The 18533-nt window shown below is 46.1% G+C and overlaps 1 protein-coding gene across 3 annotated transcripts in view; it reads left to right on the top strand.

The window, feature by feature from the left end:
* Unc79 (unc-79 homolog, NALCN channel complex subunit) overlaps positions 1–9104 on the top strand; it is a 216084-nt gene extending 206980 nt beyond the window's left edge. For all 3 annotated transcript variants that reach the window (XM_071606555.1, XM_027931618.3, XM_071606553.1), the window contains 2 exons: positions 7254–7295; positions 8904–9104. In XM_071606555.1, coding sequence (XP_071462656.1) covers positions 7254–7295; positions 8904–9104 — 243 coding nt within the window. The remainder of the gene's footprint in view (positions 1–7253; positions 7296–8903) is intronic.
* The last annotated feature ends 9429 nt before the right edge of the window (positions 9105–18533 follow it).

Raw genomic sequence — 18533 nt, 5'->3', positions numbered from 1 at the left:
CATGAGATTTCCCCCACCTTTTTTTTTTTTTGACCTTTATTTCTCTGTAGTTTCCACATATGAGAAAAAAAACACAATCCTTTACTTTCTGAGTTTTACTTATTTTATTTAACATAATGCTCTTAAGTTCTATCCATTTTCCTGAAAATTGCATAAATTTATTCCTCTTTACTGCTGAATAAAACTCCATTTTGTATTGATGCCACATTTTCTTTATCCATTTATTCATGGACAGACACCTAGATTGGCTATTGTGAATTGTGCTGCTATAAATATGGATATGCATGTATCATTATAATATACTGACTTTTATTCTTTAGGGTAAATACCTAAGAGTGGTATAGCTGGGGTCATATGGTGATTCCATTCCCAGTTTTTGAGGAAACTTCATACTAATTTCCATAGTGGTACTAATTTACAATCCCACCAGCAGTGTGATTGTGTCCCCCCCCCCACACACACACATCTCTAGCATTTATTGTTGTTTTTGTTACTGGGGATTGAACCCAGGGACACTTAGCCACTGAGCCACATTCCTAGCCCATTTTATTTTTATTTTGAGACAGAGTCTTGCTAAGTTGCTTAGTGCCTTGCTAAGTTGCTGAGGCTGGCTTTGAACTTGCAATCCTCCTGCCTGAGCCTCCCAAAGAGTAGCTAGGATTATAGACTTGGGCCATGTGCACTAAGCTTTGTTTGTATTCTTGTTGGCTATCATTCTAACTGAAGTGAGTTGAAATCTCAGTGTAGTTTTTATTCACATTTTCCTAAGTGCTAAAGATGTTGAACGTTTTTGTATATTGTTGGCTATTAGTATTTCTTTTGACAAATGTCTGTTAGTGCCTTTGCCTATTTATTGATCAGGTTATTTTTAGTGGTAAGTTTTTTGAGTTCTTTATATATTCTGAGTATATTTTCTCCCAATCTGTAGGTTCTGTCTCACATTCAATTTCCTTTGTGGTGCAGAAAATTTTTGATTTTATGCCGTCTCATTTGTTATTTCCTGACTTTTAGAGTCCAATTGAGGAAGTTATTGCCTGTGTGTGGGAGTGCTGATCCTACATTTTCTTCTAGCAGTTACAAAGTTTCTGGTCTAATTCCTAGGACTTTGATCCATTTTGAATTGGCTTTTGTGTTAGGATAAGAGATGGGTATCTAGTCTCATTCTTTTACATATGGATAATCAGTTTTCCCAGCACCATTTGTTTAAAAAATCTTTCTTTTTCCAATATGTATTTTTGGCATCTTTATCAAGCATCAGATGACTGTATTTGTGTGGGTTTGTTTCTGTCTTCTATTCTGTTCCATTGGTGTATGGGTTTGTTTCTATGCCAGTTCCATGCAGTTTTTGTTATTGCAGCTCTGTAGTATAGTTTCAAGTTGGGTATTGTGATGGTTCTAGCATTGCTTTTTTTTTTGGCTTAGAATTTCTTTGGCTACTTGGTCTTTTATTCTTCCAAAAGAATTTTAGGACTATATTTTTCTAGTTATGTAAAGAATGCCATTGGTATTTTGATAGGGATTGCATTGAATACGCGTATTGCTTTTGGTAATTCGCATGATGCTTTTTGGCCATTTTAACAATATTAATTTTGCCTATCCATGAACATAGAGGTCTTGCCATATTCTAGTGTCTTCTTCCATTTCTTCCTCAGTGTTCTAAAATTTTCGTTGAGAGGTCTTTCACCTCCTTGGTTGGATTTATTCCTAGGGGTGTGTATGTGTGTGCTATTTATTTATTTATTTATTTAGGCTACATTGAATGGGATTGTTTTCCTGATTTTTTTTTTTTTTTTGGTACTGGGTATTGAATTCAGGGGCACTCAACAACTGAGCTACATCTGAAGCTCTATTTTGTATTTTATTTAAAGACAGGGTCTCGCTGAATTGCTTAGCACCTCACGTTTTGCTGAGGGTAGCTTTGAACTTGCTATCCTCGTGTCTCAGCCTCCCAAGCTTCTGAGATTGCAAGTGTGCACCACCACAACTGGCTCCTGATTTCTTTTTTAGCATATTCATTAATGGAGTAGAGGAAAGCTATTGATTTTTGTATGTTGATTTTGTATTCTGCTTTTTTTTTTTTTTTTTTTTGGTAGTGGGGAATTGAATCCAGGGGCACTTTACCACTAAGCTACATCTCCAGTCTTTTAAAAATTTTTTGTTTTGAGACAAGGTCTTACTAAGTTGCTAGGCTGTCCTTGAACTTGCAAAACTCCTGCCTCAGCCTCCTGAGTTGCTAAGATGATAGGTATGCACCACCACTCCTGGCTATATCCTGCCATTTTGTTGAACTTGTTTATTAGCTCCAGCAGTCTTCCAGTGGAGTTTTTTGGATCTTCTAACAAAAGGATCATGTCAACTATAAACAATGATGTTTTGACTTCTTTCATATTTGTGTACCTTTTATTTCCTTCTCTTGCCTAATTGTTCTGGCTAACATTGCAAGTACTACATTAAATAGGAGTGGTGAGAGTTGACATCCTTTCTTATTTGAGATTTTAGGGGAAATACTTTCAGTTTTTTCCCATTCACTATGATGTTGGCTTTGAGTTTGTCATATGTAACCTTTATGATATTGAGGTAAATTCTTTCTAAGTTTCTTCAGTGTCTTCTTCATGAATAGGTGCTAAATTTTGTTGCATTTATTAAAATGACTATGTGATTTTTGTCCTTAATTTTATTTACATGGTGAATTACATTTATTGTTTTGTGTATGTTGAATGATTCTTGCAGCCCTAGAGTGAAACCAACTTGGTCATGATGTACAATCTTCTTAATGTTGTTGACTATAATTTGCTTATATTTTATTTATGCTCATCAGGGATATTAATCTGTAGTTTTCTTTTTTTAATGTGTCCTTGTCTGGTTTTGGCATCAAGGTGATACTGGCTTCCTAGAATGAATTTGGAAGTGTTCCACCCTATTCTATTTCATGGAATAATTGAGGAGCATTGGTAGTAATTCTTCTTAAAGGTCTGGTGGAATTCAGTCCCAGGCTGTTCTTTGTTGGAAGGTTTTTTATAACTGTTCCAATCTCATTGCTTGTTATTAGTTTGTTTAGGTTTTCTGTAGCCTATTAAAAGAGTTTTGGCAGATCGTATGTGTATAAAAATATATTAGTTTCTTCCAGATTGTTCAACATATCCAAATAGCCCATAATGATCTTCTGGATTCCTGTGATATCTATGCTAATATCTCCTTTTTCACCTCTAATTTTATTATTTTGTGTCTTCTCACGTTTTTCTTTTGGTTAGTTTGTCTGAGGGTTTATCAGTCTTGTTCATCTCTTCAAAGAGCCAATGCTTCACTCATTCTTTGCATTTTTTAAATTCTGTATTTTGTTGATTTTGACTTTGATCTTAATTATTTCCTTCCTTCTGATAACTTTTGGAATTGGTTTGTTCTTGTTTTTCTAGGGCCTTGAGATGATGCTTCATTAGATTATTAGCATCTTTCTGATTTTCTTATGTATGCACTCATAGCCATAAACTTTCTTCTTAGTGTCCCAAATATTCTGATTACATTGTATTGCTATTATAGTTTGATTCTAAGAATTTTAAAATTTCTTCCCTGATTTCTGTATAACCCATTCATTGTTCAAAAGTGTATTGTTTAATTTCCATGTGTTCTTTTAGTTTATATAGTTATATAGTTTGTCTATGTGATGATTTTTAATTACATCCCATTATGATCTGATAAAATGCAAAGATTATATCAATTTTGTTTTGTATTTGCTAAGAGCTGCTTTTTATGCCTGGTAATTTTTTTATTGGATTCTTAACATTGTGAATTTGACTTTATTGGGTGCTAGGTTTTTTTTTTTTTTTAATTTATGTAAATAAATAAATACTCACAAGCTAAATTACATCTAAGTTTTGTTAGGTGGATAAGAGCAGAACTTTTTGGACAAATAATTACTGAGTATTACTATTGCATTACCAGTGTCCTTATGAGTACAGTGTTATATGATTACAAGATTTTTCAACTGTGACTAGTAGGAACACAAACTATTCTTGACCTTATGTGACCACCATGGATTTTATCTTCAGTACTGGGTCATTTTCTTACCTGTGTACATTGGTTAATATTCAGCTGAAGACTCAAAGGGATCCCTTTGCATATCTGTCTGTGTCTCTCTCCCTCCCTCTCTCTTTCTTTCTCTCTCTCTGCAAATCTCTCCCTTCCAGTCTTGTACCCTGCAAATCTACCCTTGACCTCCTGAACCTCAGCTGCATCTTAACCCAAGAAGACTACTGGGCTCCACCTGGGTTCCTCCTGATGTGTTACTACCTGGAAAACTCTCTCCAGACAGTGAGCTAGGGCTCACCTTGTTTGTTTCTCTGTCCTGCATTACCTGATGCTCAATATCTGAAAAATCACTGTTTCACATAGTTTGTCTGGACTTTGTAGTTCTTTCAGGTAGTCTGGTCTTGGCTGATAGAGATGGTTTTACCACAATCTTTAATTCTGAGGGCAGGAACAGGCACTGGTGAAATGAATACAGTCCAATGAAATAGGAAGTTTTCAATTTATTCTGTAGCATAAATCAAGTTAGGAGAAAAGGTATCACTTTTATTTTGGTGAGAAACAGCATATTTTTTCAGTGCCCTTCAGTTTTCTGGATATTGTTTTTAGAGAAAAAAAAAAACCTCAACCAGCTTTATTATAACATTACAGAGCCCAAAATAAGTTACATCTAATTCTTACTGACAGCCTTGTAGAAACCACTAGCAAAAAGGGAACTAAAATGAACATTACTCAGTAAGTCAAATTAGCATTCCTGAAATAGGATGACTATGGGGTTATATAATGCTATCAGTAGTGATGAGCTTTAATGGATGCCTTCAGTCATGTGATTTCTAAGTCACAAACCTGAGAGTCCCTTGCAGGCATATTTTAGAATTATATGATCACATGTTACATCAGTAGGAAGAGAACAAAGACCCTTTTAGAACCAACATCACTGTTCTCCTTGCTTGCATTATCTGTACCCTTAGTGCCAGTGACATTACTGGAGACAAAGTCCACCCAGGGCCACCCCCTCCCCTTCCCAAGTCCCTCAGGATTTTTAGTAGGAGGTTATTTCAAGTATTTCCCCAGAGTTGAGAAATATAGGCCTTCTTCCATAAGAAATAGTCAGAGTCAGCCAAAGTCTATAGACATGAGGACCCCCAGGGCTTGCTTTCTGCTATGCAGATGTTGTGTGGGGAGATGGTTTGACTCGTTACTTTTTGCCATTCAGAATGTTTAGCTGAGCAGTCCTGTTCAGAGAGGGCCAGAGAGGGCATGACCTTACCTGGCACCAACCTTTGTAATCTCATGATTTGGTGTTTTTTGTTTATTTGTTGTTTCTTTTTTAATGAGAGTTCCAGGCTAAGTGAAGCATGGAGAGGGTGTGATTTTGTTTTAGTCCAGTCACATCTTTTGGTACACCATGCTCCATATCTAAACACAGTGCTTATGTTAGCGATAGAGTGGTAGCTGACTGCAGCGTAAACACTGTGTTTAGGAATGTTGAGGACTAAATGTCAATGCAAGTTAGCAACTGTATATCTTAACAGAATGTTAAAAGTAGAATAACAGCCAGATTTAGCCTTGGAAACAAAAACAGGGAGAAATGCAGTTTATCAGTTCAAGCAAGTTTATTTTTAAAGGAGTGTCTCTGCAGGCAGAATCTCTCTCCATGCCCAGAAGCTGTCCCTGCTCATGGTGAAGGGGGCACCCCTCTTCAGAAGTTGTAGGGATCTGGATTAAACTCCAGGTCCCTCACAGGGCCTCCAGGGTCATCTGAGGGCTGATTCCTAGTGGCCTGGCCTCTGCTTCTCTAAACTCCTTGTCCCGACATGTTCCTGTAAACCTCACTTCCAGCACCTTGTGGGTCTGTCCTGCCCCTCGTTGCCTTGTGCACTCCCACCTCGGACCTGTGCTCAGACTTTCTCTTTGCTTCCTGGAGGGCCTTGAATCGACCTGCTAGGGCCTCTGTCACAAAAACCACAGAGCCTGGTCTCCTGCCATTGCTGGAGGCCGGATGACTAGATTGAGGTGTGGGAAGGGCGGGCCCCTCCTGAGCTCCTCTCTCCCTCCTGCCTCTGGAGGAGCTTTGACATTCCTTGATTTGTGGATCTCTGCCCTCGTCTTCAGGTGGCATTCTCCCTGAGTGTACCTGTGTGTGTTTGTGTCCAGCCTCCCCTCTTCATAAGGATGCCAGCTATATGGATTGGGGGTCCACCCTGCTTTAGTATGACCCCATCTTAAGTAACTACATCTTCATCTCCATTTCCAAAAATGGTCCAATTCAAGGCACAGCGTGAATTTTGTGGACACATGATTTAATCCAAAGCAACCCTACTCTATGTTAGAGTGGAAGGTTGGAAGGAACAGGGAGTGGAATGATATGATGTATAGCTTGTTAAAGGTCTCAGAAGCTCTGAAATAAACTAGCACTTCCAAACTTGTTGGCTCATAGTCCCCTATGTCATTGAAACCTCACCCAGGTTGGTTTCTGTGGAACCCACTGTGGGAAATGTCACATTCTGTTCTGGACTTCTGGTTGTACAAGGCCATGAATATTTACTTATAGTTTAAAGGACTGAAATGTGACCAGGAGACCAAAGCAAAGAGAGGGAAGCTGCTCCTGGAGGCAGTGGGGCCAAGGCTCCTGTTGCTCCATGGAAGGGCCACATCAGAGGGACAGCAGAGCCTAGTCACCCCAGCAGGGACTTGCTGCTTGCCTATGTGCACACGCACATTTTACAGATGACCAGCTTCATCTTGCTGAATTGTCCCTTCCAAATCACAGCCAGCACCTCCAGGGGTGCCTTCTCTATCACTGGAGGATTCTGTCTGCTGCCCAGTGGTATCTTCTAATGACTAGAGGCTAGAAGAGTCCCCATTCCTCTCAGAGACTCAGTTCTGAAGAGCCCATAGAGGAAATTCTATTTCAAGAAAGTGAGGGCTTAATTAAATAAATACACATTTAATTTCCTGTATTTGGTAGCTTTCAAGAGACAGTCATTTGCTCTAAAGTGTGTGTCTCAGGCACTCGCGGGGTGCTTATTAACCTCCAAATGCCACTGGCTCAGTGGGGTTTGGCCTGAGAAAGACATTTTGCTGGGGACTGAGAGCTGCGCAGTGGGGGCTGCTTCCGCGCACGGTATAAAAGGCTCCAGCATGGGCTGTGCTCCTTTGCAGTCATGGAAGCCTGTGTGGGAAAGTGGAGAACAATAATAATGAGGCTTCTGTCTCTCTCTGTGCAGCTGATACCTATGTGGTTGCCAATGATTCAGTCGAACATCAAGGTAAGTCACCTCTGGGCCAGTTGGAAGCTGTTCTCTCCGGTAAACATCAGAACATTCATAGCAATTGTTGACACTCCACTTACTGTGAGGAAAGAGGAATTCACCCTGTTCCTGGTCTTAGTGGGCTGATAATACAGGAGACCCTGTGGGCCAGGTAGGGAGCCCACAGGTAGAGCACAACAGCCGGAGCCTCTGTCCCTCTGCTCGCTGTTGATGAGGATGCAGGTGGAGGGTGCGTCCCTGGGTCTGGGCAAGGCTCAGTCCCCTGATTAGAATGCAGGCCCCAAATCTGTCCTGTCCTCAAAGGATACCCATGGGATCTGGTCCCAAGCACATTAGTGGTGTTTCCTGACCACCAAGATTGATGTTCTGTGATGGGCAAAATTCTGTTAAGAACATTGAGTGAGTGACCAAATAGAGCTACAAGGAACCTATCCCATCATTTTATATATGAGGACATATGAGACCAAAAGGAAGAGGGACTTAGATAGGGTCCCACAGCCTGGAAGGGGAAGACCCCGACCAAATCTATGTCTCAATCCCAGGCCTCACCTGGAGTGATGTCCTGTCATTGTAAGCATACTTCGTGGCTAGCAAATGTAGTTCCTGGGGCTTGACAGCAAGCTGGCAGAGCCAACCACCCACTCCATCCAAGACCCCCACCGCATCACAGTGCTAGGAGTATGGAGGCTGGAGGGAGGCCAGCAGCTCTCTTGCTGGATTTCTCCTCCAAGTTGGGGAAGGAAGAGGGTCACAGGGAGCCTGACCAATTGCCAGGCATAGAAAGAGGGCAGGCAGCTGTCAACAGTGCTGGCAGCCTTGTGTCCTGATTGTGGCATCAGGACTATTTGTGGCCACTGGCCGTGCAGGGCATCTGCAATGTGGGAGACCTTCTTTCGTACTAGGCACTAGTTTTCCCTGTGGAAAGCAGAGTGGCCCATACTCCCCTGGAAGCATCAGAGCCGCTGTTCCTCTGCTTCACAGAACGAGCTGAAGAGGCCTGCACGACTTGCTGAGGAGCTAGGAGAAGGAAGAAGAACTGTCTGCCTGGCCTTTCCATGTGCCCTGACATGAGGACAGAGATTGTAATGTGTTAAGATGTAATGGGCACCCACCATGGCATATCCTCTAACACTCTGCAACCCATTTGGGCTTTACAGAAGCCCCTGAAGGAAGTGTTACTATTCCCCCACCCCCACCCCTGCCTTGGAGGAACCCCTGACCCAGATTGATGAGCCAAGGGTCAGGATGTGAAGCCAGGGAGTCGGGCACTAACCACAAAGCCAGGCCTGTGGTGAATAGCTGCTAGAGACAAGCGCAAGTGTCAGCCCAGCCACTGGTTTGTCAGCTTTGCTTTCCTGTTTCAGAGAGTCATTCAAGACGGGCATGTCATTATTTGGATGGAGTTGGGCCACTGTGACTCTGGAAGTGGGACTGTCCCATGTCCCCCACCCTGAGTATTGCCAGATTTGAGAGCTTCCCTTCTTAGTCCAGAGAGCCCTGGAGCTGAGCGGGGCCCTGCCTGCAGAGCAGCCCCCAGCGACCCGATCCTCTGAGGTTGCCTGGGCCCCAACAGGAAGGAGCTAACATTGTGTCCTTTCTTAACAGCACTTGTCTGCGGGCCTCCAGCTTCGCCTCCAGGCCATTCAGAACCACGTGAACCACCACAGCCTAAGGACGCTGCCGGGCTCAGGTCAGAGCAGTGCTGGCCTGGTGGCCCTCCGCAAGTGGCTGCAGTGCACCCAGTTCAAAATGGCCCAGGTGGAGATCCAGTCCTCCGAAGCAGCCTCTCAATTTTATCCTCTATGAGTGGACTCCTCGGCTCTCAGTGACAACACTCTGGTTTAGCAATAATGGGTTTCAAAACAAAACGATTCGATCCAAGCAGGTTGGGGACATATTGGTACTGTACATCCTCTTCCTAGTTTAGTAAAAGACGTGCAAAGGCCGGAGAGGGCCACAATGACGCTTTCTTGCTACACATATTTCTGATGACTCCTTGGGCTATCTGATTAAGTGTTTCCTTACATTATTTTTTAAAAAACCAAATCATTTTTCTTTAACTAACTTCTATTTTTTTTAAGAAAAAAAAAATAGACTGGTGGGTACTCACAGAAAAGTTGTATAAGTCCCCCTGTTGCTATTTTTGATGATAGAGAATAAATAGGGTTTTTGAAACCTTTGTAGTGTTTTTTCTTAAAATCTACTCTTGGCAATGCAATAAAAAAAAGAACAAACAAACAAAAAAAAACCTGTCACCATAAGCCAGTGACACCTGACTGAAGCTTTTTTGTCATTATCCTGGGAAAAGTGGCAGCTTGCAAGGAACGTTACAAAGTGCACTTAGAAATTAGGTGGTCAAACTGTGCCAGTTGTTTTCTTTGTTTTATAATACCATTTTCCAAACCTGTCCAGTAAGTTTTATTATTTTTAAAACTAGTTTTTCAACTCATTAGTTTTAGGCTGTACTTTCTTGTAAGCTTTATGATAACCACTTTAGTTTTGTGAATAATAAATTTTACTCTTTGGTTAATACTTGTATACTATTTGACTTAAAGCTGTAGATCACATACTAGACCAGACGAGTCCTGCATTGGTTGGCACAGAGCACAGCACTGGAGTGACACCTCTACATGGAGTTTTAGTAGTGTGAGAGCACCAAGATCCCCAACACGCACACCTCGCGTCTGGCTGTGCATTCCAAATGAAATTTCTCCTCTTTATCCCTGTAATGCACTGACTTAAAAGAAGACTTACTACACATTTAAACTGTATATTGACATGCTATTAAATGCATTTTTTATTATCTTTGTGAGCCTGGGGTTTCTTAAAAATCAGTTTATAGAGCTAGAGTTTAGTTCCTGGCAGCCATTTCTTCTAAATTTTACATCTTCTAACTCTTCTTAAATTTGCAGTTAGTAAGAGGGAGAGGCTTTCTTTCAGGTAATTTGGTGAATTAGATACAATATTGATTTGAAGTCCCTTCTCTCAGAGGACTTGAAGGGCATGAGAACATTCTTCCTCCCCCCCCCCCCCCCGCAACATTGGTTAGGGAGAGCCTCCCTTTTCTTCAGGGAGGTCTGTTACCTTCATGCTTCTCTAAGGAAAACGAGGCCTTAGCAGTGTGAGTGTTTCACGTGAGTTCTAGAAAGACAGAGTGGCAGATGTTCATTCTATGAAAACTCGCAGGGAACTTTTGGGCCCTGTATTAGGAGCACAGATAGAAGTGATCTTCCTGAGTATTTTACTAACAGTTCTGCTGAAAGGAGGACCTCCCACATAGGCCCAGTCGAGCCTGGCTGTGCTTCTGTGAACGTTGTGTCTTGTGTTATAGTAAGTTGTGCATCTGTTTATCTCACTTGTAAAGTGACAGCTTTGAGAGTATGTGCAGTGTCTGTGCAGCCAGGCTCTGGCAGTCTGTGTTTAATGATAATTAATGTCTGTTACATTGGAAAGGATACAGTGAAGCACCAGGTCTTTTTTGACATGCCCAGTGGGCTCAGCGAAGGCCAACTTGTGACATTGTCTTTTTGTGCAAGGATTCCTGGAGAGGGTTCCAGAAGCAGGCTACAGAATAAGGCCCTGACTGCTTTCCCTGGTAGGGAGGGGTTTTGCTGACTCCTTACCTGGGCTCAGCCACAGGCCTGGCTCTTGGTTAGCTCTGTGCCTGGCCCACCCCAGGTGGCCTGGGTTTTGGTGGCCCCATTCTACCATTAGTCATGGACCGAGGTTTTTCTCCAGCCCCATCTCCATTGCCCTGTGTTTTCCAGGTCTCTGTCCCCGCTCTCCGTTGCGTTTGCATTCTCCTTGAGGTGGAGATGAACCCTTAACACAGGGCTCCTCCTGGGCCCCGTTTAATGCTTTCTACTGTCTGGACCTGTTTCCTTTATCCCAATCACCACCTGGGGCTCGGTTTCACCCAGGCAAGTCTCTCTCCTTCTGTGCCCTCAAGAACTATGACCCCTCTGCCAATCAGACCCTGGTACTGTCCCTGCCAGCATGTTGTCACTTCACTGGCTGATAGTACCAGTGAGCTTCCCCAGTCTGCGCGGTGTCCACAAATTCCTTGTATCCTCATCTTCCATTGTTCCTTTAGGTCAGCCCTCCAGCAAGTTGGGCTCAGGCACTTTTAAGACAGAAGACAGGAAGAGAGGGGAAGTAAGGCACTTTAACAGGATTGGCCCTAACAGGTAGGAGAAGCCATTCACCTAGGTCAAGGACCAGCAAACTACAGACCACAGGCCAAATGCAGCCCACTGCCTGGGCTGTACAGTTTTATAGAAGCAAGCACAGCTGCTATTTGCATATTATCTATGGCCTCTGGCAGGCTGCAATGACAGAGTTAATGATTCGCAAGAGACTGTGGCCCAGAAAGCCTAAAATATTCCCATTTCACCCTTGAAAGGAAATGTGCTGGCCCCAGCCCAGGTGAAGGCCTCTGAGGAACGCTGAGCTGAAACTCTGCAAAGATATATTTTTCCCACCAGTTCAGGGTTTTAAAAATTTTATTATTAGTGTTTCCTCATCTGAAAATAGGAACAGTGACACATTCTACCTCATAGGGCTGTTGAAAGAATGCAAAGGAAAGATGAAAGAAGGAAAAAAAAAAGAGCTTAAGGTAACACCTGGCATGTGGCAAGCACTCAACAAAAGTTATTGATTATTTATTTTTATTCTCATGTAAAAGCCTAGAAAAGGAGAGGTACTTGTCCAAGGTTACATAGCTTTAAGGGGCAGAACCCAGACTAGACCCCAGGCTGTCTGACCCCTAAAGACTGTTCCAAGCCTCTTATGGTAACTCCCACTAAACCTCACATCAGCCCAGTGGCAGCCATAAAAGCAAGGCAGAGGGCAAAAAGAGACCCCAACAAAGTTTTACCTGATCCAGGTTTGGCCAGTACTAACTTTGGCTTGGAGAAGGGCTGAGGAATAAACACTGTTTTCCTTCCCTCGTGGAATCTTCTGTTTTCAGAGTGTGAACAGGACATTCTGAGATTCCTAAAAGTGGAATGAGCCCAAATCTCCAAATACGGAGATTACATTCTTCATGATTTTTCACAGTGGGCGTGCCTCTTACTAGTTGAGTGACCTTGGACGAGTTATTAAACCTCTCTGCACCTTTGTTTTTCCGTATCTGTAAAATGGAGCTGTTTACCAATTGCCTTGGGGTGATAAAAAGCTCAAATGGGCAAAGGACTGTGATGGTACTTGGGAGACTGTGCCAGAATCCACGGACCTCTGGGAAGACTGGTGCTACCTTATGAAGATCACACAAGGGGACAACTCACAACTACAGGCTCATTTGGGTTCTTTTCAGCCAATGCTTCAGAATCAAGACCTACGAGATGGTCCGTAGCCAAGAGTGTCCTGCCTCCATTGTATGCAACTCTTTGCAAACATGCCTTTTCACAACATTGGAAAGTTTCCAGCAAATCTCTTCCCTAAGAGTCACCTGAAGCCAAGTGGTTGCTGCAACTTTATCACCATTTCCAAGCTACAGCAGGCCAAATAAGATTGGATTGGATCAGAGAAGATGGATCGTCCACTAAGACTCTTCCATGAGCTGGGATTGAAGGGTCTCTTTCATTAATTGGACAATGCAGATAATTTATTATACTCCTTTAATAATTTGCAAATGTGTTTATTGGGAAAATTGGATGTTTTGACAGTAATGGTAGGTTCTTAAGAAGGATAGAGTGGTTGTAACTCAATGGAATGGTACCAAACCATGGTTTTATGAAAGTTGAACCCTTTGGGAGATGCTGAGGTATTACAAGTAAGAGGCTGTCCAGTTCCTCCTGCTGCAAGGAGCAAGTGTGAGCCTCTCATGAAAGGGAATCAAGAGAAACCACAATAGCACCATTTGCAGATCGTCTCCTTGGTCCCAAGCACTTTACATGCATTGTCTTCACCCCTCAACCCCCCTTCCCTGTGTGAGATAGATGTTATTACTTTTCCCAGTTTTGCAGGTGGGACAACAGAGGCCCGGAAGTGAAGTGCCTTATCCAAGATCATGCAGCCAACAGTAGCATTAGGACCCAAAGGCCCTCAGGCTCCAAGTCAGGACCTCACAGATAAACATTCATTTCCCTTTCATTTTTTCAGTTCTAGGGTCTTTTGGCTGCAGTGTGCCGGGAGCATGGGGTAAAGAAATCTGAGAGCTTTTTGGAAGCCGGTCAATTGTATTGGCATCTCTAAATTTTAATCCAGCCACAGTCACTTCATCTGACAAAGGCATTTTTCTCCTTTCATGAAGAGTTAATTTATATGAAAAAGATTATGGATCACAATTTAAATCCCATTTAGTCTCCCAATTAATATAATAGTCTTATGCAAAAGAATAAACTTGTATGAATTGAAGAGTCTGATGGTGAACTCTATTTGATTTGCGACCTATTGAGAGTTCACTCTGCCCTAAAGAATTTGCCTTTAATGAGCTTTAATTATAGCTACCACTTATGAGAGCTTACTACACATCACACACTTCCAATATAGCAGGTAGCTTAATCTTCACCAGGATGGCGTGAGTGGGCTCTCCTGTTATCAACTCCATATTAAAGATGAGGAAACTGAGGCACATAGAAATGGAAGATTTGCAGGAGTTACTCTGTAAGAGAGAGCAGCATTTGAATCTGGTGTGTCTGCCTCTGAAGCTATCCATAAACTGGTAGTTGAGTACTGGGTAAAGTCCTTCACTACTCGTATGACCGACTTAGGACCTCATAAACCAGAAGTCACCACTGACAACCTGCTGGTTGAGCCTGACCACAGCACATTTTGTTTGAGAGGCTTGAATTTGTAATATCTCCTTTCGATTTGAAAGGTGGAGCTCACTGGCTCCAGCTTGGCTCGGTTCCTGCCACTGACCTGGCCTCTGAAGAAGGAAGAACCAACCCCACAGCCTTTCAACAGAGGTTCTGGGACCTTTGGGCAGGTTCACAAGCCTGGGAACTTCCCTCATTCATCCACTGGCCCACAGGCTGTGAGTTTGCTACCCTGATTTAAACTAACCTCTCTCAAGCACCAGAGGGGAAGGGATTTATCCAGAGTCACTCAGCCAGAAACTCAGGGGCAAAGTCAGGCTTGGAGCAGTGCTGTCAGTCCCACATGAGCCCCTTGTCCCCGAATCGCTCCTCTGCCCCAACCACCATGTGGTTGGGGGCCTTGCTAGGGAAGGTTCTATGTCCTGCTAGGGAGGGTCAGGTGTGTGGGCCAACGTGAGCCCTGCCCTACTGTGCCCTCCAGGGTGCACAGGACATTTGTGGAAGCCAAGTAAATTTTGGAAGAGGTGGCTTTTTAATTATGCAGTGCAGACTGGCCCCCTGCAGCCAGTGGAGGAGGGACCCCCTCACGGGGCTGCTGGGAGGCGCTCAGCTGGGTTTCTGCCCCTTGAAGTGAGCCAGCAACTAATCCAGTGTGAAGGACTGCAGCGCTCTCCAGGTGAGGACAGTCCTGCAGGCCAGCAAGGGCAAGGGTGTGGGAGCTGGGCAGACCCCAGGGTGTGCGGAGCCTTTGGCCTGTGGGTGGAAGCTGGCGCCAGCTGCATTGGGTGGGATCCTGGACTTGCCTGCGACCTGGTCTCTGACCACAGGGAAGTCGCTGGATCTTGCTAAGCCTGTTTCATCAGCTGCAGAGCAGAGGCATGATTCCCCTGCCCTGGAGGAGCACTGGGAGCGATGCCTCTCCGGGGCTGAGCACGGAGTGGGGGTGACAGAGCCAGGGCCAGCCTTCCTGGAGCGCTCCTGCTCTGTGCGCCCTGCTCCGTGATCCTTGCCTTGCTTTCATGCAGCATTTATTCTCCAAATTGCAATGGCATGTGACAGCTGTGTTTTGCTGAAATGGAATCACAGCTTGCGATGGGCACTTGGCTCCAGTTCTTTCGCGTGTGGCATTCCCACGCTGCTGCACTTTGTGTGGTGACTCAAGGCTCCCCCCACGCTTCTGGGTCTGAATGAGCAACTGGGAAATCCTCCTCTGTGTGGCACGTTGTGTTGGCATTTGGACTTCACACGGTGTGGGCACATCATTGTGTTTGTAATGGGGATAATATTTTGAAAATAATAAATGGATATGTTTTTCATTCTTCTCCAGGATACTGTGTGCCCCATTCTGTTCCATGGACAGTGTGGGGCAGGAAGAGGCGAGGATTGGGGAAAGTTCTGGCCAGTCAGGTTGAGGGTGCAGAGCCCACCACTTCTGCACCCTAGTGGACTGTTGCAAAAGGGAAGGGAGAGAAGTGTCGGGCCGGGCCGGGAGGCCAGGTGGGCGTGTTTCCCTTCCCTCCTGGGTGAGGACGCTGTAGCATTGCTCATTCGGAAATGAACCCCAGAGGCCCAGAGGACAGTGGCACATAAACAGCAGTGTCTACAGCCCTCCACTGGCCTGTGCAGGTGGGCAGAGGCCAGAAATCCCCAAGGATTTGGTGCTGAGAGAACGGGAAGATGGGCAAAGACCATAATCAGGAGGGTGAACCCCCCAGAGCTGGACATTTTCAGCCAGAGCATGGGGCCCGCCAGAGATCCTAAAAGGCCAGAAGGGCCGAGGCACAGCCCACTGTCACCTGTGCAAGAAGCAGGCCAGGCCAGCCCCCGGAAGCAGGGACCTGTGAGAACCTGGAAGACACCATGTGCCCTGAGGCCAGCTGCCCCGTGCCAGAAGGACAGATGCCTGCTCAGGGACACATGTGGGTGCTTCCTGGAGAGGACACAAGACTGAGCATCTACCCACAAGAAACCTAGTCATCCAGAAGCTACTAGGGAGACAGGAAGAAGCCAAAATACCATCAGCTTGAAAATCCAGGTTTTTCTACCCGAACCCCACCCCAAGGAGGCGGGGACTACAGCTATGTGAAATAAAATGCTACATTCTTCTCTTTATGCCTGTGAATACTGTGTTAAATTATACTTAAGTTAACAAATATTCTGTGCCAGGCATGCTTAGATGTTTGCAGGAGGCTGAATATTTGGTAATGAGTAAGACCAAACACTGGAGGAGGCGCCTGTTCCCTTTCACCGTATATTCTAACAGGAGGAGAAAGACTAGAAGCTTGCAGCAGCCCGACAATGATTCTTTGGTGGTGGAAGTGCTATACTGATAAAAACTAAGGGGACAGAACACAGAATGACTAGTGGTGGCCAGAGAAAGACTCAAGGTAGAAATCAGGGCAAGAGTGAGCCAAGTCCATGGCCCCATATTACAGATGAGAAAACTGAAGCTCTGAGTGGAGAGGAGCTTTGCTAGAAGTCCCATCTCGAATGATCTGTTGGGTCCAGGAATCCCTGACTGCACGACCTGGGGCTGGGAAGATACTTGGGTGCCCATCTGCAGGGAATGGAGCCTTTGAACTCTGAGGGCCCATCCTGGTTGAAAAACCTTGAGCGGTGCCTGAAATGTGGCTCTGCCACACCTGCTTTTCTGGTCCTTGCCAGCCCCTCATGTCACTAGGCCTTTGCTTGCTCTCTGTAAGATAAGGGTGAGCTTTGTGCCTCTGAGGCTTGAGGAGGCTCAGAGAAGTCAGGCACAGATGTGCTGAGGAGCTGGCCTGGGTGTCCCTTTGGTTTCTGTCTGTCACCGTCTCTGTACACATTGCAGACCCATAACCACCCCCACCCTGTGCCTGAAGGGCAGGCCCGTCCTGTTTCCCTCCGTATCCCCAGGACACTGCACAGGTCCCCCATCAGCACCTAGGGTATCAGCTGACAGAGGGTCTTGGGCTGGCAGGTTCACAGTGGCGGGACGGGGTCGGGAGGCAACAGGGAACACCCACAGGAGAGGGCCGAACACGAAAGCTGTGTGTGCAAGACTATGCCACCCCAGGGGGGGTGACTCCAGCTCTGTGCATATGTGGGTGTGTGTGCCGGGTGCTCAGGGTGGAGACAGCCTGTAGAGGGACCTGGGCAGCAGATGAGATGTGGCCACCCAGATTGGAGGGGCAAACTCTCAGGGACCGCAAAACCCAACCAGGGAGTGGGCATAGGGTGCAGAGGAGGCTGACCCGACTGTGGGGCTTATGACAGGGATGGAACTGGGGAGGCAGCAGGGCCCACCTAGAGCAGCCAGACCAAGATGGTGGAAGAGATGGGTCTACCACAGCCAATGGGGGTGCTTGAGGGAGTTCAGGCGGGCAGACAGTGATCCAGTGGGGAGAGGAGAAACCTGGGGCAGGTGGACAGGGGACTGGAAGTCGGTGGGTGTTGCTAGAGGGGCTGGGTGGGTGGAAGGGCGCCTGGAGGCAGATTGGAGGCCAAGGCGGGATGAGCTGCTCTGAGGAGCTGAACTTCTGCTGGGAGAGCTGGATCCCAGTGTCCCATGTGCCACCTGGTGGGGAGCAGATCCTCCGTGTTGGGAACTGAATGAATGAATGAAGGAACAAATGAAGGAGAGCTGACACCAGATGCCTGAGGACACTGGCCCAGGGGACAAGAGAGCCTGGGGAGCAAGGGCAGAGGTGTGGAGAGTGCCTGCTCCATCGCAGAGGACGGGGAGAGGGGTGGCGACTTGCACAGCAGACGGGCCGGGAGCCCTGGCTGGGCACATCTGGGGAGGGAGACAGGGCATCTACCAGGGCTTGAGCGCTTGGTCAGATTCTTTCTGAGAGCTGCTGTGGAAGAGGCAGGAAGGCACCTGGTGCCAGGTGGGGGCAGCGTGGGGAATGGGGGAGGAGAAGATGTGGGTGCCCCAGCAGGATGGGTCACTAGCTGGGTGGGGTCAGCGCCCAAAGGTGAGGTCACGCAAAGCTACACCGGGGAGCTGACAGCCGGCTGGCGTCCAGCCACTCGGCTCTCCCAGCCTCGCAGGTCTCTGTCTTGTGCTGCCGTGGGAAGGAGGAGGAGTGTCCCCGCATGGCCCCCAGGGTTCAAGATAGCGATCCCCCCTTGCTCCAGGTGGCAGGCAGGTTGCCCTGTGGGTCCTGCTGTCTCCTGCTTTGCTAGTGGCAGCAGGGCCCCAGAGAAGGGCAGGGGGCACGTAGTTGGCTGTACTGGGCATCAGAGAAGTGGCCCTGGGGAGCTGGTGCTGGGGCACCCCAGGCCAGCCCCTCCTCCCTCCCAGGCTGGCAGAGCCTCGCCCTCCCCCCACAGCTCCCTGCCTCCACCCTGCTGGCCTCTGAGTGGGCTCGGGATGCATAGGACTGTGTGTGAGGCCTGAGTGTCCCACTGGCTCTCACGGCACCAAAGCATGGCCCATGTAGGTGTCAGGGGACAGCAGCTGTCACTCCAGCCTGGATGGCACAAACTACTT

This window comes from Marmota flaviventris, chromosome 2, assembly GCF_047511675.1.
Source record: "Marmota flaviventris isolate mMarFla1 chromosome 2, mMarFla1.hap1, whole genome shotgun sequence".
Lineage (NCBI taxonomy): Eukaryota > Metazoa > Chordata > Mammalia > Rodentia > Sciuridae > Marmota > Marmota flaviventris.
The sequence above is the reverse complement of the archived record's forward strand: the minus strand, read 5'-3'. Positions and strand labels throughout refer to the sequence as shown.